Raw genomic sequence first — 22,554 nt, 5'->3', positions numbered from 1 at the left:
ATATTTTGAGAAATTGTGTCAACAACTTTACACATAAATATGCATTTTTGATTTTTAATAGAAAGATAAATTTGATTTTAGTAAAAATATACGTTTCTATTTAAATTAATACGAAGTAATCATTAATAAAAATATTATTAATAAAAAGTAAATTATAAATAACAATTTTAGAAACAGAAATATTATTACAGGTAAATTTTAAACATTGGAAATACTATTTCAGTTTTTTTGCAAAATTCGCACATTTTTATGTTATTATTATTATCGCTATTAATATATTTGCAATTATATTTACAAAAGCTAATAGGTACTATAATTTCGATAAATTTATTTGAATATCAAAGCTATATTAATCGCTTTGAGTTTTATTGTAGTTTATATGTTAATACTTAATAATAATGGACTGCAAGCGTTTTATAGGATTATAGACTGTAATTAAATTAATTGGAATCGATTATTATTCGTTTTAAATTGCAAATTATATATATATATATATATATATATATCTATATATATATATATATATATATATATATATATATACACATGTAATTCAAACAACGATTGTATTAATTTTACAATTTATATTATAAATTTATCTTGTCTTCTTGCGCTTAAGTATTGTTTTATTTAAGTTTATAGAATATTTTATTCATCATTTATTATATATTACATCCCTTATACTTGCCAAAAATCTATCTTGCATTTATGTATTTTATTTAAAAACTTCAAACATATTATTTTTAATTTGATTTGATTTATGCATTTTAGTAATAAGCAATTTTTGTTCTGCGGTTGGTGATTATTATAATTAATCTAATAATAATATAAATAATTTTGATCAGATACATCTTGCTATTTCTACTATAAATATTTTATAATAAAGACATGTTTCTACTTAACAAAATATCAACAGAAACCGAAGGAGATGTTCTTGTTTTGATACAAGATAGTTTCAGTTCATAACGAAGAGAAGTAGATTTTCTTCCTGGTAATAGAACAGGTTGCCTAAAGATCTCGATATGGTTCATAAACAGGGATCTGATATACATCGTTTCATTTATTCTGTTGAATTATAGTTTATGTTTTGAATATTAACAAAGCCGTATTGAAAATTATAGCATTCGTGATGAAAAATATAATGCAAATAAAGTTCTATTGCTATGCCATTTGATATTGTATGAAAAATAAAATTTAGAGTTTTTTTGAAATTAGGGCACAAATGTCTAATTTGACATTAAACAGTTGAGTGTGTTTTTTGCACTTTTTCAAAAATTTATAACCTGGTATTTTTTACCTACTAGGTGGTGTACATTGGGACGGCCAGGAGGCAAACAGATCCAATGTTTTTTTGAAGGGATTTTACAAAATATTAGCTACATTATTGAACCAGTGCAAAATATGAATTTTCAATGGGTGCATTTTTATGGAACAGAGTTGGAGTAAATATTTACTTTACTGCTTGTAAAATTACTTTATTTACTTTTTATTTTTAACATCTCTGCCAGGAAAAAGGTTCAGTTGGTTCTTTTTAGCCCACCAAGTTGTAAGCTTTTATAGAGGTTATATAAAAACATTTGTTGAATCTAATTGAAAATTAACAATATATCATATGATATAAATAAAAAACGTATACTTAAAAATTATATAAAATATTAAATAAAGTCTCGTAAACTAAGCAGCAGACCTATTAATCAGAACAAATAACAACGAAAGAAAATTTTGTTATAGATGTTTAAACATTGCAGTTATTCTTCTATATGGAAACGTCGTAAAAGTTAAGGTAAAGTCTGGTTATACATCTTTTTTTCTTCTACTTCCAAATATTGCTGTTGAAAAATTCTTAGCTTTACTGGTTTTTGAGATATCGGTTGGTGACCTTTTTATCCGCGGATCTTTAAGCCTCGCTCTAACTAAAATTAAAAGTTTAAAACATCAAGAATTCATCTTGTTGACTTAGTCACTGACGCCCATTACATCAGCAATAGTCATTTAATTAAAAAAGTATGAAATTTTTTAAAACTAGTAACACAATCCGTCTAATATAGAACTAGCAATGTGATACCTAGCCATTATCCTAGGATTGTTCGTCGGGAGAGAATGGGCGAATTGTAATTTCCTGCCTGGCAATCACCGACGGAAACGACATGAACGTCTCCTCCAGTTGAGTCATGTCAAACCAGGCGGCTGATATCAGAGCCAACGAACTTACCATGTCACTCTGATTAGATGCATTTTGAAAGATATAGTTAGATACTCATCCCATGTATTGTAGAGAGATACAGTTGATTAGATCATTATTCAAAAATTTTAGAAATACATGTAAAGCAAAAATCGCATTGGCATGAAATATAACCCGACAAAAAAAATTCAAAAACCTGATTCATATGATAATTCTCATGTTAGGGTAGAGGTCTGCAGATAAAAAGGTGCACCATCAATTCTTAAAAAACAAGTAAACTTAAAAATTTTCTAACAACAATATTTGAAAAAGATGTGTAATCAGGCATCAAATCAAGCAATGTCGCTATCAGGAGATAAACCGCCATGTTTGAAAATCTATGCCAAAAGTATTTTTTTTGATTGCTAGATTTTTTGGTAGTGAGCACTATTGTTTAGTTTAATATAATTTTTAACTTCCCGAAGGTAAAGTTTGTTTTCATAAAAAAACGATTCCCTAATTTTGCGTTTTCTCGACGTTTCAAGCCATTCTGAATCGAATGAGACAAAATTTGGAAAAAGTATGTGTTTGTGTGTATGTGTATGTGTGTGAACAGATTTTTTGTCGTAAATCGACGTTTTCTCAAAATTTTACACTGGAATTTATCTGGATTTATCTGGCATTTATCTGGAAATTTATGTAACTTGCCTCAAGGCAAAATACTAATACCAACTAATACCAACTAGTTAAATATGGTTTTATAAATATTCAACAGATGTTTTTATATAACATTTATAATAGCTCATATATGGAAGGGGTTAAAAGGACCAACTGAACCTTTACTCTGGCAAAGGTATAATAAAATTAGGTTAAAAAAAGAAATTTTTCAAGAGATAAATTGATAGTTATTCCAACTCTGGTGATAATTATTTTGTGATAATTATTAATTTATAAGTTAATTGAACTGCAGAGTGCAGACTATGATTTTTAAATGTAGTCTTTGTAATAATGTGTCCATAAAATTTTAATTTTCCATTGGTTGAATATTGCAGCTATTATTTCGTAAAATTCAATGAAAAGACTTTGTATCTGTTTGCCTATTGGCTGCCCCTTTTTACCCTTCTTATGGCATAAAACAGACAGACAACAAATTTAAAAAAAAAATAAAAAAAATTATAGAGACATATTTCTATAATTGAAAACTAACAGGAATTTTGCTAAACATAGTTTGATAATTGTTTGTTTGATACGTGTGATTATTTGGTTTGGGCAGTATAATGACTGAAAGTCAAATTGGACCTTTGTACCTCACCCAACCCTATATCGACCTTGTGAATTCTAGATATATTGATTAGAACAACTGATAAATTTATATATTTACAAAATCTTAAATGTGTTACTAATGGTATGATTGTCTCATATAATGGTATTTTTTAAAATTAAAAGTAAAGCTCTTATTGGTATGAAAAATAGCTCAACAATTCCTCTTTCCTAGAATTTTTAAAATTTTATCATAATCATAACTCTTTTATACGTATAGTTTATCAACTTAGCCATTAAAATTCTAATGATAAAATCTGATATCTTAGTTTAAAGCAATGATTTCCAAACTTTTTGCACCCCTGTTCAAAAAAAAATTAAGCTTTCTTAATTTTTATAGTATTTTAATTTCATAAATACGAAACTGATATTTAGCTTGCTATAAAATAATGCACAATGTTATGTAAATATACACATATTTAATACCAAGTAAGATTTATGTTATGTTAAAAATTACATATTTAGATTATGATTTTCAAGATTGTTGTCCAATTTAATAATTAATCTGCATCTCATTGGTTAATTAATACTGCTATTGTTCTATAAAACTGCTTCAAAATAAAATAGTAGATATTTTTACGTTCCGGATTCCTTTTCACCGCGTCTATGGGGTAAAAAAGACCAGATACCAAATTTTAGAAAAATTGCAAAACATATTTTTACAATGTTGGATTTTTACTGACCACATTTGTTTGTTTAATATGTGTTAAATAGTAAAAATTTTCATTATGAAATAGATTTGTTAAAAAACATTTTTTTCCTGAACAAGAAACTCAACTTTTTATACTTTGATATTTTACTATTTATTGCATTCAAGCAACGTACTTCAATTAAGCTTCCTGCATTGCAAAATATATAAATTAATTACAAATTTCTTTTCTACATCTAGAGAAAAGCAATTTTCCTTATGTTTGTTCAAAACTTCAACAATTACCCCGGTAAGAATTTCACATGCAATTAAATTAAGCTCAAAAGTACAACACAAAAGACAACTGCAACAATACAAAACAAAACCTTTTGAAAGACGTTATATTTAATTTCGCATCTTAGAATCCTCCGCTGTGTTTCTGCATTACGGAAAATTTGATGTGTTTTTCATTTTTAAATCTCTAAGTTTTCCCAACGGGCCGCGAGCATATTTTCTTCATCTTTCTTATATTTTCTTTCCGCTTTTTATTACCCTACGTGGGTGTTAATTATTCAACCGGGACTGGGACTTTTCTCAAGGGTTGTTGCTGTTGGGGATGGTTTGGGGACATTTTGTGATATCCTAGGCTCGGGGGAAAAGCATTATTAGCTTACCGACGGTTACATGAGAATTAAAATTTAATAGGGACATCTTTACGATGTAACCGCGAGTCTTCATAAATTTTAATTCGACGGTCGGGCTGTCACAGGAAAAGTTTTTATAATGCGGATTCACTTTAAGTTTTGAGAATTTTATATGCATGAAAACTCACTATATTATAGGTTAATTATTTCAAACATCTGTAAATTCACGTAGGTATATTGAATGTGCTTATGTATATACGAGTATACATTTGTAAAAGTATCTTCACTTTTATTATAAAACTTACCTGTTCTATTTTATATGTTAATAAATATAATTCATGATTAAGAGTGGTTATTGCATTTTGCTGAACTGTGGTCTCGATTATGCTTGAAAATGAAGATTTTTAGAAGATTTGCTCTTTGGAGTAAAAATTTTCTTTGTAACTCTAGATAAGCAGAATATTTCGTACATGTTTTCAAATAAATCTTGAACTGCTTTATAAAAATACGTTGATTTTTAACTTGCCGAAGCAAAAGTTTGCATAAAAAATGATTTACTGATTTTACCTCTTCTCGATGTCTCAAGTCATTTTTAATGAAATGTGATCAAATATGAGAAAAATATGTGTGTGTGTAAAAAAGCCTAGACCGATTTCAAAATTTTAAAAGTCATTTAGTAACTTATTCATTATAAAATCGTTCAATTCGTTATTGAACTATTTTACATGTAAGTAATAGTATAAACACACACTTATTATGATGAAACAAAAAAGCTATTGACAAAATCTTACATGTATATAAAAACATACTTAGAATATTATTCATTTGCATAGCAAATAGTCACATTTCGTAATATCATTTCTTAACATCATATCTTTTGAAATAATTTCTAATGTATTCTTTTGTTATATTGAATGTTGATATCTTTACACTACTAAATATATATTTATTTATCCTAAATAAGCATTTGATGGAGTTCCATAAGGACTAACGTTTGACAGTTTTGTGCATCAATCAGCCAAGCCATTTTTTTGTAATTTGCAGAAAAGTGAAATAAATTATCCACGTTTTAGTTCACGATCTTGAATCGATTTCAAAAATTTAAAAACTTTCTGAAAGATATTGATTGAGAATCGCGTTGAATATTTTTGGTAAAGATCGGTCTTGAAAAATCTATCGAAAAAGTTTGACGATTTTGATGAAACAATAAATATAGAAGTTTGAAATAGTATACTAAAGTATTATAGGCCTACGATATGCGATTGAATTATAAAAAATTGTCGAAATTTTACCATATGCTCTTATGCAATTCTAATCAGAATTGCAAGTGTTTTGTAGGTAGCTACTGATTACAGTTGACATTCACACTTAAGTAAAATACATTCTTAGATCATGGAATAGATTAAATGAAATATGGTAAACATGTTCATAAATTTATACAAATACAGATATTATAAGTAAGCTTAAAATACCTATATTGATAATTGTGTTAATCATTCTTTAGTAAATATTGTTATCTGATTTTTTTGGGAAACATTTTCCTTTCCTTCTTTTTTGTCACACAATTATATATTCTAAATATATTATATAATATAAATATTTTATATTCTAAATACTTATTAATGTTTTACTAGAGTAGATATGACGGATACTATACCTACGAGTAAATATCCAGATAAAGCTCAATGAAATGTTGATATATACATTTATTGAAATATATGTTTTTGAAATGGAAAAAAAAATCTTTAGCTGTAGCTCTATTTATGAAATAAACAGTTGAGCTTTTTATCTAAATAGCAGTATGTCGATTCTCAATGATTAATTTATATCGGAAAATTTATGCAACTTGCCTCAAGGCAAAATACTACTTACGACTAGTTTCATTTACATTTGCATTTTTATTACTATTATTGTATCATATATTTATATGTTATTTTTTATTCCAGATGGTATTCGCAATCAGGACCGGAACCTTTGCTGGTTCTGGCGGGTCCAAGAATAAGGTTACTGGGCCCTGTTTTGGCTGTAGAAGCCGTGACGCCGGACGATGCAGGCCAATACCGCTGCACTGCCGTAAACGCGGGCGGAGAAGCCAGTGCCGAACTCAGGTAAAATAAATATTTCTACCTCATCAAACTTCTACTCCTTCAACAACTCTGATCTTGCCATTTAATGATATTTTCTAATTAAAAACCACGTTTGGTATATGAAATTACAACCGTTCGTCAATTGCGTTAATGGCATTTCCATAGATCGCATTTCGGATGAGCTGCCTTCAGCCTTCAGCTTGTCGTTTGTGCACACAAACACACATATACACACTTCGTACTCGAATTAATTAATTGTGTTGTCACGAATTTCAGACTGTCAGTTACTACTCCACTCAATGTTGAAGTATCGCCGGCGATGTTGAGCGTTCACATGGGCGGCGCCGCCGAATTTAGGTGCATCGTTACCTCGCAGGGCAATCAGGTCGGGCCGCAGTTCATCACGTGGTACAAGGTGAGGGGTAAATTATATACTTTGTAATAGATTATTTGTTAACTTCTAGTTGAGTGAGTTATAGTAATAGATCAAAAATCGAGAATGATAATTTTTGCATATCTTCATCACGTGGTTACAAGGTAAGGGGTAAATTGTATACTCAATAGATTATTTGATAACTTTCCGTAGGGTAAGTTATAGTAATCGATTAAAAATCGAGAATGATAATTTTTACATATCTTCATCACGTGGTACAAGGTAAGAGGTAATTTGTATACTTAATAGATTATTCGTTAACTTCCCGTAGTGTAAGTTATAGTAATCGATTAAAAGTCGAGAATGGTAATTTTTGCATATCTTAACGTTTCGAAGATTTTTGAACATTTGGCACACCTTAGAAAAAATGAATGTTTGTGTGTGTGTGTGTGTATGTATGAGTTGATACAATTTTTTGTCAACGATTTTGGAGCACCGCTCATCCGAATTGAATAATTCAAAAAACAATCGATTCCTACTAATGAGGATTAGTGCTGATTAGCTTTTGGGAAAGGTCGGTCCAGCCATTTCCGAGATACGGAGCAAAAAGTGCAGAAAATGGAAATTAGGTTTTTGAGAGAACTATGTTTCCGATTTGAATGATTCAAAAAACATTCAACACGTAATGATGAAAAGACATGGTGAATAAATTTTGGCAAAGACAGGCTTAGCCGTTTCGGGGCTAATGAGTTAAAAGTGTAAAAAATGTCAGTTTTTAGAGAACAAAGCATCTGATTGAAATGATTCAAAGAACATTTTGCTTGTAAAGGTACGATTAGTTTCTATACATATTTCCTTTTATTCTCCTTTTTTGGATATAGGAAATATTTTGGATTTTAATTTCAATTTTAGCTAAAATTTTGAAGCCCACAATATACTTAAAATGAATAATTTTAACTTTGCAATTCAAGATATATAATTCTCTATAATATGAGAGAAAACTTTCATTCTAACTCCGCTTGATCAAGTTTTGATTCTTAGTCTTCTTGTAACATATATAATAGTCAGCGTCCAATTTATAATTTTTTATATTTTTTCTATAAAAAACAAATAATAATAAAAGTTACAGTATTTATAATAATCTCTTTGTGAGCATTTAATATTCTTCTAATATTTCATTAAGGTACGGGAAATTTCAGCAATTTGCTTTATGGCGCGATGCCATGCACCACTAGTTATTAGTTAAAATTAATATAGTAGTTAATATAAAATATTAACGTATACGAATATACGATATATTCCGTTATAAGCTACTTCTTTAGCTATGAAACTTTGCGTGGACAAGAGGACAAATTAAAATTTAGTCGAACTAATAACATTTTCATATAAACGGAGTATTATAATTTGTAAATATCGTAATGAAGTGAAGCAGTATTCAACATTTCCTAAATCTAGAAAATCATACTTATTCTAAAGTCGCTCAACTTTTTGAGTCTCCAGTTTCAAGAAAGCTGAGTTGAACATTCCAAAAGACAATATTCAAGTTATTTAACTTCATCACCAATCTCCAGCTCTTTTATCCAAAGATGTGGTGAATCAGTTATTGAAGTTACTATAATATAATAAGACTTAAATTTAATACAATAATTTTATATATATATATATATGTTTATAAGTGGAAGTGTATGTGTGTGAGTAAATGAATTGATCATAGGCTTGTTGCTCATAGGATGTTGTATTCTAATTGCTTGAAATAAAATAAAATATATATAAGCAGAGTTTAACTTTCTAAAGTATCTCGTAGTCAATTTTTTTCATGATAGGGCAGAAGAATTTAAATTGACTTTTATATGAATTCAAGTAGCTCTTGACTTATGATTTGCAAATCCGCAAATTTGAAGGAGACCGTCGACTTAAATTAGTTCTCTGATTTTGAGACTTAGAGTAACGGCAACTCCAAATTGACCAAAGCGGTAAAACAATATTTTTTTTGTATCACGATGATATTTTCTGATGCTTGGTATTTGACTCTATCGAAATACATTATTTTCTCTTTTAATATATCTACTCTATTATTTATAATTTTTCATATGATAGCAGTATGGTGATAGCCGTTATGATAAATTGACAGCAACCTGAAACGACCCGTAGGTCCAGGTTGGTGAGCGGAACTCAGGGTACGCGTAAATTCCGTAAAAATAGGTATCTAGAAACGAGAATTTAAATTAATTGTTTTATTAATATGCTAACAGATTTGGAATATTCCATCACTTCATGTTTTCGTGGTTAGGGTAATGTAAATATGAATTTGAAAGTAATAGTAGTAAATACATATTAAATTTTAGTGGCGAGTTGATATTTATTATTAATTTCCCGATTGGAAAAAGTGTGTGTGTGTATGTGAAAAAAAATATTTTATTTATTCATCTTTGAACAAATAATACATAATAAGTAAAAAATATGACATAAATAAAAAAATATTATTTCTGATTTTCATAAATGTTTCGTGACATCCGCGGTCGTTTGGGAACAATATAACAACACTCTTGCGATGTTTTAAAAGAAGTAACATTAGCATAACTTGAGAAAAACACGTTCAACGTCGCACCACATTTTTAGCGGTTCATGGATTGAAGAAACAGCAAAACGCTAGAATTTTAGTAATTATTTCCATATTATATTTTTATACACGATAAACTTGACATGAAGGTGTTATAGAAAATAACACAAATTTATTTATGCAATTAATATATTTTAAGTGCTGATTTTGTAAGAGTTGATATTTAACATATAGTTTTCTTTTTCAGGATGGCAGACAACTACCAGGGTCTGGTCACACTGGTCAGACCTTGCTGGTGCCTTCTGTTGGTCGCGAAGACAGAGGCATGTACCAGTGTGTCGTTCGAAGGCAAGACGGCGATACTGCTCAAGCTTCTGCAGAATTACAACTTGGAGGTAAAATGAAATTGTTATATACAATATTGCATGTGCATATTTCTGTTTTAAGAAATGGTTTTTAAAGTTTTCAAATTGACATACTCATTCATACAAACTTATATGCATATGTATTTTCTAAATCGTGAGTCAAGCAAATCAGAAGTTGATTCTCTGAAACATAAAATTTTGGAATCGGATGTTATGACAAAATTATTAATATCTGCTTCGCGAAGTTAAGAACAATTCTAATAATTGTGATATATAATTTAATTATTACTTTTATTGACTTATCAAATAATCTATTTTTTTATCTTCCTGGGCCATAATTTTAACTAAACTGTATCATCAGAACCATTAATATTATAATAGAGCGTGCTTGCATTATCTCGATAGTTCCATACATAATACCTGCGCACAATCTAAATTACATCCCCCAGAGGTACCAAAGGGTTGGTGATCGGTTACGGGTAAACACAACAATCTATAGGGTTGATACTCGATATCCGAATTGCGACTCGAATTAGCACTTCGAATTCCGGAAATGTTAACTAACATTATGGACATTGCTATTAAGAAAGCATTTAATAAATTAGATGATATGCCATTGTATATTTGAAAACACTCTAAGGTTTATTAACTTCTTGTAGGGTAAGTTATTGTAAAGGACCAAAAATCGAAAATAAAAGTTTTGCATATCTTTGGGTTTAGATGTTTCTGAACATTTTGGCATACTTCAGAAAAAATGAATATGTGTGTGCGTGTGTGTGTTTGTGTGCCGCATTTTTTCGTTCACGTTTTCGGGCGCACGGATCAACCGATTTGAATTTGAATTCGATTCCTATTGATAAGGAGATGTGCTGATTAGTTTTTGGCAAAGGCAGGTCCAGCCGTTTTGGAGATACGGAGCAAAAAGTGCAGAAAATAAAAATCGAGTTTTTAAGAAAAGCATCCGTTCTAATAAGACTCTGTTTAGCTTCTGATCTAGTGAGATTCTTGTCGGAAACTTTTGATTTTATCATTGCATTTTCATACGATCCTAGTCCTATATAATTTTCTCTAGTTATCCTTCATAAACTCGTTTCCTCATTAACTGACTGAGATCAATGATGGTCTTTCACATGCCTTATAATTTCCGTGTTACATGATATAACGCTTATACTATATTATTATAGGCTATTTTCAAATTTGATTAATTACAAAGCCTTTGGCAGAATAGCCCTAGATTATGGAAACACATCAATGTGATGACATGAATGGAAATGATCCGATTCAATACCTAAGTGTTTTCCTATTGCAGGTCACTATGTCGAATCAATAAAACAATAATAATAATACAATATATATATATATATATATATATATATATATATATATATATATATATATATATATATATATTAGGGTGATCCTTAATATGGACATTTTCGAATTTTCTTGCTCGCAAGAGCTGTAATGGTTCCAAATTGATAAGAAACAATTCTTTAGAAGTTTTAGCTCTTAATATTGTCGTTTGGATAGAGCGCAATGCAATTAAAGTTTTGTATGAAAATAGCATGAAAAAATTTTCAAAAATTTTGCAGGGCGTCGAATTTTGAATAAAAAATGACACGAATTCTCACTTTTAATTCATTTGTCGCTAAGTTATACTTAAAAAAATTTTTTTTAATTTTCAAAATTTTTTCCATGCTATTTCTATACGAAGTTTGATTGAATTGTGCATTATCTAAAAGTTAATATTCAGAGCTAAAACTTTCAGAGAATTGTTTTTTATCAATTTGGAACCATTTGAGACCTTGGAGCAAGGTATTCGAAAATGTACATATTGAGGACCACCCTAATATATATGTGTGTGTGTATGTATATGGTCTAATTTAATTAAAGCATTTTTGATTACTGCATAATGTAAATATCTAATTTGCAGCATAGTCTGTCCATAATATTTTGTAAAATGTACGCTCCAAAGGATTTTGCTGCACAAAAGCAAAGTATTGTATTTTTTTTATAAAAACCATCGCAGCGCAGAATTTTTTGCAGTTTGTTCTAAAATATATTACACGATAAATATTCCTTGCTCCGTGACGGCGAGCACACTTTTTTGTATTCAAGGCATTTTTAATGTGAACCAGAATAGTTTTCAGTATTTCGACCATTGTTGAAGAGAATTATATGAGTATGAAATAATATTCATAAACTTAATTAAAACCTCATATGAATAATATATATATATATATATATATATATATATATATATATGTGTGTGTGTATGTGTATTAAATTTTAATTTTCGCATCAATATGATTCACTCCCTAAAAGTTACTAAAGGCTTTTCTGATTCACAATTTAAATGGAAAATAGTTTTAATCAAGAAGAGTATAATGGAAAACCGACAGCAGAGAAAAACTATAACAAAAAACGTTTAATTAAAAATTCTTCATCAAAAGGATGTAATCATCTAGAAACTTCAGAGATGAAAACGGAAAACAGGATTTTAACTCGATAGTACTCCAAGAATATACCTCAGTATTGTAATGAACATTGTGATTTTATTTTATTTTTTTAGAAATAAAATTTACATTTTGATAGAATAATTTTTAACTTAAATTTAAGTATTTTATTTTATTTAGCCACTCATAAAAATTTGTTTTAGGGTAAAGAGCATCCAAATTGAATTTTTGTTTTTTCTTTACTCCATGAATTTGTAATTAAATATGATTCAAAAGTCAACAAATAAAATATTCCATTTTATGTTTAATGTTTTATATATATATATATATATATATATATATATATATATATATATTATATTGAGACATTGAAAATATAAATAGCTTTTTATTGGGAAGTGTATGCAGTTAAACATGTAACTAAATCATAAAAATTTAACAATATTTTGCTCATTTTCTATGTTACATGTTTCATGTATTGTTTATTTTATTTTTAAATATCTAATGAAGTCAACAAATTAAATATACCATTTTAAGTCATAAGGAATATAAATATCATTTTTAGTAAATTAAATATGAAATTTAATCAAGAGAAATTTAATTCATTAAAGACGTAATAAGAGTTTTATGATATTTTGTTCTTATATCCTATTTTTTATTTCAATATGTCTCCTTATAATACAATATAATACAAATGGTCTAATAAAGAAGCAATTATTGTCTCTAATAATATATTACTACTAGTTTAAAGTATATTAAATTAATTTGTATGGTAAATAATATGTTATAGAGATTGAAAATTTTTGGTTCTATTGACTATGTTTATTTCTGTTTTTTTTGGCAAATTAAATGTTATTTTATTAATATCTTAGACCCTTATTTATTTATATAAAATTTTATATTTTTCCAGATGCTCCACCAGTTTTATTATACAGTTTCATAGAACAAACTTTACAACCAGGACCGGCAGTATCATTAAAATGCACCGCCACTGGAAATCCAACTCCGCAAATTACTTGGGCCTTGGATGGATTTCCTCTTCCTTCTAATGGCAGGTGAGTTAGTAATTACATTTAATTAAAATTAGGTAATAATAATGGCATTAGTTAACTTCCCGTAGGGTAAGTTCTAGTAATCGCAAAAAAATCGAAAATGGAAATTTTTATATATCTTTACGTTTCAAAGGTTACTGAACATTTTGGCATTCTTTAGACAAAATGGTTGTGATGAATTTTTTGGGTTCCGTACCAAGATTTTTAATTACGGTTCGGGAAGTTACAGCAATTTGCCTTAAGGCACGATGCCATGCACCCCACTAGTTTTAATAATAAACTTAAAACGAGGACAGATGTTTGTCTTGCTTCTTGAAGATTTTTTACATTGTTGATGGTAAACCTTAGGGAAATATTCATTTCAAATCTAAATGATGTTAAAGGCTTGAAGAAAATCAAAATTTTAAATCAAAATATTAGCTTTCAAATAACATAAAAAAATAAATTCAACCTATATATTTATATGACGTAGAATTTAGCAAATTCTATTTATACCCAATATGGATCCGCAACCTACAATTCTCTCGTGTGCATTTGAATGATGTCTATTTATCGAAATATTTCTGTTATACAGGTATTAGCCTATAAAGAGCTGTTCTAAAGTCATAAAATCGATACGTTTGCATATATAGGGCATTTCACGCACCCAATACTACAATTCAGTTTGGCCCATTATTATTATTCTCGCTCCAACTAGAATGAAATGAGTTTGCCCCATTAGTCTGGTCCAGAGCTCGTACAACTGCGATAACTATAGTAATGGAGAAGTTTTGGTTAGATTTATATGACAACAAGATTTTGATTATTACCACCAATTTACTTCTCAAAATCAATTTTTAAATCCTTTCCTGAATAAAATCAACATTTTAATCTGTCTTTTTCATGCAGACGTGTCCTGTTCAAAATCTGTCAATTCTTTGCATTTTCTCTCTTAGGACGAGTCATTAATCATCTGCACTTCTTCCTTTTTGCATTTGCATTTTTTATATAAAGACGTTTTCTACTTCGTAGTAGTGAAAGAAAGTCATCACGTGACTAGATAGATGATTTTGCTTTGAGATTGCATGTGTATTGTTAAGATAAAACTATAATAGCATTTAAATTACAAGAGAATTGATAAAATTTGAAAAAACACAAAATTAGTAAGCAATTTATTATTTTGTTTACACCATCGTATATATGCGTATTTCAGTATGTATCTAGAATCTTTTTTTAAAAAAACTTTTCATCTGCTGGAAGTATGGATTTTTTTTTTTTTTTTGAAAAATTATGAGAAAAATAAATAAATCTCTTAATCGATCATCATAGAAAGTCAACGTGAATCATCTATATATCTGCTTGTTATGCGCCTGCATATTTAATTTAATTCTTTTACACCTGTGCAAATTATTAGTCATCTAGGTGTAAATGATATTTATCTCAGGGCAAGTTGTTTGAAGTTCCTGATATGTATAATAATTGACCTAATCAACTATAGTTGAGAATTTGCTATTTAGACGAAAGTTAAGTAACTAATTAGAAATAATTTGTTTGCAATTTAAAATCTAGTTAGAGTCCAGTAATAATCTAGAAGAAATCTTAGAATACAAACAGAATCTAGTTATTTTTAGTTGGAACTTTATTACGATCACTGGGATCTAGTTAGGTTTCATCTAGTATCTAGTAGAATACATCTAGTCACATTCTAGATGTATCCTACTTATCTTTTAGTTAGAATCAACTTGGAACCCAGTTAGAATCTGATTGAATTCAAGCTGGGATCCTGTGGGATCTATTCTTTGAATTATGTTAGATCTAAGGTGAAATCTACTTAGAATTAACTTTCAACTAGATTTCACTCAAAATATAGTTAGTATCGTCTTATAAAATTTTAGTAAGTTTTGAGTTTGAAGAACCAAATAAGAATATAGTGAAATTTTACTTAGAGACAAGTTCGAATTAGGTCGGATTCAAGCCACGAAAAAGTTATAATCCAGTTTACAAAATTGCTTTAATATTTTTTTGCAAAAACGGTCACAAACAAAATGTACTTTTTAGCTAATTTAATTTAGATTGTTATGCAGCATGCTTTAAGGGGTGAATCTGCTTTAGAGTTTTCAAAATATCATTTCTTTGAGGCATTTTTAGGAAAGGAAATAAATATTGAATTGAAACAAAACTTCCAGGTATTATTGGCATATATTTCAACATTTTTCTTAAATATTTTTTATTTAAATATATGGCATATATACAAGGGTACAAGCATGTGTCGTGTAGCGGCAAAGATACAAGTAACAATTTTCATCCGACACAAAAAAACAAAACAAATTTATATTTTTAATAGTATAGTTCTAGTTAATCCTACAAAATCTAAAAAAGTAAGATATTCAACAATTTTTTGAAACTTCAAAAACATATTTTTTTGGAAAAAGAAATTTTCTTTAGATTGTTCAAAAAGTGGGTTTATTATAACTTGTTTTTAAGGTTTTTTTAGGTTCAACAAGAAGAAAACTGATCTTGAATACGATCAATTTGTCTCGTTTTGTTTTGTTTGGGAAGACACGTTTTCAAACAAAAACGATTTTTTAAAGCCTCTGAAGAAGGCTCCACCCTTAAATGCAATACACTTCTAATGATCTTAGTACTTGAAACGGTTCACAATAATCTAATTCAATTTTGGGTATTGCAACTAGTACAACCAAGGAAGATTTTAACCGCATTGCAACATTGTTCTATCTCTGGTTAATTATGGTGTTTAAATCTCTACAAAATTCCCGCAAAGTTTGAATAACATCGTTTTGTCCGCATCAGCCCATAATGCCTTTACAAATTGTACATCGCATAACGGTCAGAGCACCTAGGTATAAATAAATATATATATATATATATATATATATATATATATGGCAGTTCGGCATGTGTAATCCTATTAATTATGCCGTGGATATTATTGATCAGTATGCAATAATGACGTCATATTTCAATACTAAACCAATATCAATAGCAATAGAGCTTACACTGGCAAAATTGACGATTCGGCATTCTATGTGGCCAATGTTGATTGCAAATAGCGGCCAGATGACACCGATGATACAGAAAGAGAATTATGTTCAACAAAATGCGCAGCTCATTAATAATTTCTGCCGCATAAATGAGATAAGCTCGAAAAAGCTTGTTAATCAAAAGCTAATTAATTAGTAAATGACCTACATTTGGTAAATTATTTAGTTTTAGAAATGGAATGCAGACTATTCATTTGTTTAATGCATGGTATTGAATAAAACCTGTCAAAGTATTTAATAATTATATTCAATTTAGTTTGCCAATTAAAATGCGTATTTAGTGCAGCATCAATTCGTCTCTATTAGTATACATACTCTGAATTGATAATTAATTAATTAATGATTTGAAATACGTGACTCCATTAAGACAATGTAATCTTGTCATAGACCTTATACTACATAAACTGCTAGTCGAGCGCAAAACAAGGGACTGTGACGCCACTTGCTGAGCGAACGTTGCCGACAATCGCGGATCTCCCGAATGATTAAATGTCATATGTCATATGTTTTATTTTAATAATATAATGGCTATTCTGATGGCTGATAATTTTGTAGGAAATGGTATTAATAATATTTAATAATATTTATTATAATAGTTATTTCAATTCAAATATTATCTGTGATAGTTTTATTTCAATAATATAATGGCATTTGTGATGGCTGATAATTTTGTAAGAAATGATATTAATAATATTACCCTTGTGAAAAAAATTTGCATAAAATCGAATCCACCTTTGAAAATCGGTTTATGTATTGTAGGGTCGATGTTAGGCACGTAATAATACATACGACCTTTAATCGATCGGGAGAGTTCCACGATTGTCAGCAACGTTCGCTCAGGAAGTGACGTCACAGTCTCTTCTATGTTTGAACACTATATACAACGAAAAACATATGAGGACTAGCAGTTCATGTAGTGTACATAGTAGTACCCAAGAGTAGTCAATATTTGCCGCCAGTATATATTTTTATGTATTTAATATTAAGCATCAGGAACTTATTTTTAAACCAAATAAAGTCTTGATATTCAAATGGTCAAACTAACAAAAAAGTTTAATTTGTTTTGTAACCATTTATGCAAAAAATGTCAAACCTATTTTGAATACAGAATTCTAACTAGACTATGTCTTGAATCTGACTGGATTCTAACTTGATTATTATTCAAACCTTACTAACTTGATTTTATTATTTATTACAAACTTAAAATGTACATTTTGATACATATTTTATCAACTTAATAAGTTACATATTATATTTTGTAATTTAATAAAGTAATATAAAATTCAGTAAAAAATATTCAATTTAAATTTGCGAATCTATAAGTAAATATCTTTCTCATTCCCTATGTTTCCCATATTTATTTAAAGTTCTTCTTTTATTTTATCTTAATCTATTTAAATTTTAACAGAATCCCAACTTTAATTTAAAAATAATTATTCAACTAAAATAAAATAATTCTGTCATTTCTGTCATTAAATATTTTTTAGAGTTCTTTCATTTTATCTTCAGTTAATCATCATGTATGATTTAAATACGAAATATTTTAAATAATTTTGTTTACCAGTATTTTATTTCGTGTTGAACGAATATGTTTATTAACAAATATTATTAATTTATTATTTTTGTCTATATATTTTAAAAGTAAATAACATTAAAATATGTTAATTAAAATGCATACGCTAAATATTGTACATACTAACACATAGTTTTACATGAATATACATTTTTATTTATTCGTTAGCAACAAGAATAGAACTTTTTTTCAATTTTGACAATCTTTGGTATGATCATATCAAATATTTAGTTTCTATGGTCGAATTTTGTATTACTTTCAACCAGCAAAAATGCATTACAAATAGATTAATTAAAATAAATAAAAAATATTTAGAAAATTTGATACCCACAGGTAGTTTTCATTAGAAAGAATATGTACATTTATTTATATGATACAAATGAAAACAACAGAATTCAGTATGAGTATTTATAATATTCATTATATAATTTCACATTTTAGTGTAAATATTATATAATACTTATCCATTAGTACAATTGAACATTATGAGAATATCAATTACAACATTTAGAAAACAATATATTAATAGATAGTTTACAATATGGAAACTGGATATTCTGGGGCAAGGTGATTAATGTAATACATAATTTTGCTATGAAATATAAATCAGAAGTGTGTTTCTAATAAAGGAAACTCGTTTGTGAAATGGCATTGGGGAATCTTTTACACTAAATTTTGATATTTATCACTATCTAATTTATCACTTTTTTATTTGAAATCACCTCGTATGCAGTAGGATTTTAAAAGTTGCAACAAAATTTTTATCATGCATGGCAAAGTTAGAAAAAAAATTACTTGTGGGATCAATTCTAAGTAGATGGTAACTCTGACTAAAATTAATAACCACAATGTAAAATGACTTCAAACAGTATTTTTTTACACCCGACGTAAAAACTCCATTGGCGTTTGACTATTTTTAGTGTCGTTCTGATGAAATATGAAGTCCTCCAGCGAGTAACAACTCTATTCACTTCGTTAACTCCATTTTTATGAAACCATACATTATTCTAACGAATTTCAAACCTGTAAAAAATATTCAAAATGTTACAAGCGTTTCATTTCATTATTGCTCTACATCCATTATGTTTGACATCGGGATCATTCAATTTCATGGAAACTCGCTCTATATCTGTATATTTCGTCCAAAGAGCAAATACGGATTCAAAAGTGGAACGAGTAATATTTTAATTTAATTGATATGTCTGATAACATTTATGAATAAAATGCTATTACAAATGAAAAGGGATTTTGAAACATTAATCCCAGCTTTTGTAGAACGTGATCATTTTATAGGATTAATTTTGTGAAACATGTGAATTGTTTGTTTTGAGCAGAAGCACATTCTGTTTGAGGACGATTTTGCATAAAAATGGTATTATATAATTATATAAACCGCGTTCAAACGTATTAAAGGTTATGATATTAGTGGTCACGATAAAGTATGAATGGATACCAAATTATCTAAATTACACCATTCATATGTTCATTTCTGTTTAACTAGAAAATTATTTTTTGTGTATTAAATTTATTTTGTTTGACTAAAAAATTATTGTTTTGTTGTATTAAATTAACTAATTTCTATTATAAAGTAGGGTAGAACACATAGGTCAAATTTTAATTTGAGCAATTATATTGTGAAAACCAATCAATTTATATCACAAAAAATAACACATATCAAAAGTATAACTATCTGACTATGTTCAGTACAACTCCCAGTTAATTTATTATTGTAGAATTTTTTTTTGTTATTTTTCAAAAATTTGTCACCTGGTCCTTTTTACCCATAGGATAAGTAAAAAGGGGCAAACAGGTCCAATGTTTTATTTTCAATGATAAAGGGATTTTACGAAATAATAGCTGCATAATTCAACCAATGCAAGACTTAAATTTCATGGGTATAATTTTTACAGAGATAAGCTTTATTTAGTATTTTGTCAGAAATATCAGTAAGTTGGAGTAACTAATTATTTAACTTGCTTCTTGTAAAATTGTTTTTTTAACTTAATTAATTTTTATTATTTCATTATTTTTAATGATGACACATTTGCCAGGGTAAAGATTCCGTTGGTCTTTTTTACCTCAATTATGTGTGAACTTTTATAGAATTTATATAAAAAAAAACTGTTGAATCTAACTTAAAAACTAGTGGGGTGTATGGCATCGTGCCTTAAGGCAAATTGCTGGAACTTCCCGTACCGTAACGAAATGTTCGAGAAATATTAAATGTTTTCAAATAGATTAATGTAAATACTGTAACATTTGTCTAATATTTATTTATAAGAATTATATAAACTGAATTACAAAGTTAAAGTTATTTATTTAAAATATATTACAACTTTAGTCAAAATTAAAAATAAAATCTGAATAATTTCAAATAAAATTGAAAAAAAAGTTTTGAAATGTAATTTTTTCTACAAAATCAATTATTTTGTTAAAACAAGCAGAAAGTTCTTTGAATCATTTAAACTGCCAGTTTTTGCACATTTAGCTCTGTATCTTCGAAATGGCTGGGCCCGCCTTTGCCAAAAACTAATAACCACTTCTCCCAATTATTACTAATTGAATGTTTTTTAGATCATTCAAATCGAATGCTCCGTTCTCCCAAAAACTCGATTTCTATTTTATACTACTGGACCTGCCTTTGCCAGAGACTAATCAGCACATATCCCTATCAATATTAATCGAATGTTTTTGAACCATTCAAATGGGTTGGTTTTTGCGCCCGAAAACGTGACCGAAAAATTGTATCCATACATACACACACACATCTATTTTTTCTGAGGTATGCCAAAATGTTCAGATACCTTCAAAACGTCGAGAAATGTAAAAAATTTCAATTTCGATTTTTGAACGATTACAATAACTTACAATAACTTACCTTACGGGAAGTTAAAAGTATCAATACATTTTCAGACTTAAGACTTATATTAAGATCTTGTAAACTAAACAACAGTGCTCACAACCGAAAAAACAACAAAAAAAATCGTTTGTTATACATTTTTAAATATTACCGGTTATTTTCTGATAGCGACATCGTAAGATTCAAGGGATGGCTGATTATAAATCTTTTACTCTCTACTTTCCAATATTGTTGTTAAAATACTCTTAACTTTGCAGCTTCGAAATATGTGTACGACAACAGCAACAAAAATTGATAATCGATCGAAATTACTAAAGGCTAACGTTATTATTTGAATCTCATACAAATTATATGTGTTTAGGATCTCATATACAAAAAATACCATTAATCTCAATGTAACAAATTCCGAGTGAAAGCAAACATTATTTAATCCTCTCTTATATCCTTCTCATATCCTTTTTTCTCATCAATCAATCCTGGCAACATATAAATATTTACAAAGTATCGCCCGCTTAGCTCCGCATTTCACATTCGTGTAATCACGTCGAATCCGGCTGCCGCCGCCGTTGCCGCCGTTGCCGCGGCGTCTTATTCCGTATGCCGCGCGCAGCCGGTCGCCCACGTAGCTTTCAATTTCTATAGAGCGTAATTTTCAATGAACGAGTTTGCTATTCCTGAATCCGAAGAGAAAATGTTTTGGTATGCTCGGAAAGTTCAATTACCCGAGAAAAGTTTCATATTAAAATAATTTTGTTGCACGAGATAGTATAGTATGATAGACTGTAGTAATGTAAATTGCAAGTTAACAGATGGTAATGTTGAAATAATAAATTATCAATTGATACAGTTCTTGTCTGATATTATGTAGGGTAGATTGGGGCTAAGAGATCCATCACAAAAATCAGTAAAGTTAAAGTTTTTTAACAATAATAATTTAAAGTAGAGGAAAAATGTATAAACAGCCGTCATCTTGATTCTTACGACGTTTCTATCAGAATAAAAACTGCAATGTTTGAAAATCCTTTACAAACATATTTTCTTTCGTTGTTATTTGTTTTGGTTGTGAGCACTGTTGCTTAGTCTACGATACCTTAATATAATTGTTAAATATACGTTATTTAAGGGGGTATTCTAGTGTAGAAATTCAAAAAAATCGATTTTTTTTTATTTCATATATTCAAAGCTTAACTAAGAATCTAAGAATATGAGTACGAGAAGGTTTTTGAAAATTTGAATTATTTTCGGAGATATAGGCATTTTACTGACTCGGTCTCCACAATGGTTTGGCTTCACGCAAAACTTTAAATGCGTTTTTCTCAGAACAGATTTTTTCAGTACTGTTGACACGATTTCTCAAGTTTCAATCGACCGATTCATTTGAAATGTTCAGAGAGTCTTGTTTATAGACCTATCTATAGCCCGAACTAGGGCTAT

The 22,554-nt window shown here is 28.6% G+C and overlaps 1 protein-coding gene across 1 annotated transcript in view; it reads left to right on the top strand.

Annotated features, from left to right (window-relative positions):
• LOC113380371 (Down syndrome cell adhesion molecule-like protein Dscam2) overlaps positions 1-22,554 on the top strand; it is a 60,720-nt gene that overhangs the window by 13,601 nt on the left and 24,565 nt on the right. The window contains 4 exon segments of the mRNA XM_026619653.1: positions 6,700-6,861; positions 7,117-7,255; positions 10,021-10,168; positions 13,505-13,649. Coding sequence (XP_026475438.1) covers positions 6,700-6,861; positions 7,117-7,255; positions 10,021-10,168; positions 13,505-13,649 — 594 coding nt within the window.

This window comes from Ctenocephalides felis, unplaced genomic scaffold (assembly GCF_003426905.1).
Source record: "Ctenocephalides felis isolate EL2017-DRISC unplaced genomic scaffold, ASM342690v1 CF-g0.4_SCAFFOLD_00845, whole genome shotgun sequence".
NCBI lineage: Eukaryota > Metazoa > Arthropoda > Insecta > Siphonaptera > Pulicidae > Ctenocephalides > Ctenocephalides felis.
Note: the sequence above shows the minus strand (reverse complement) of the source record. Positions and strands in the feature narration are given on the sequence as shown.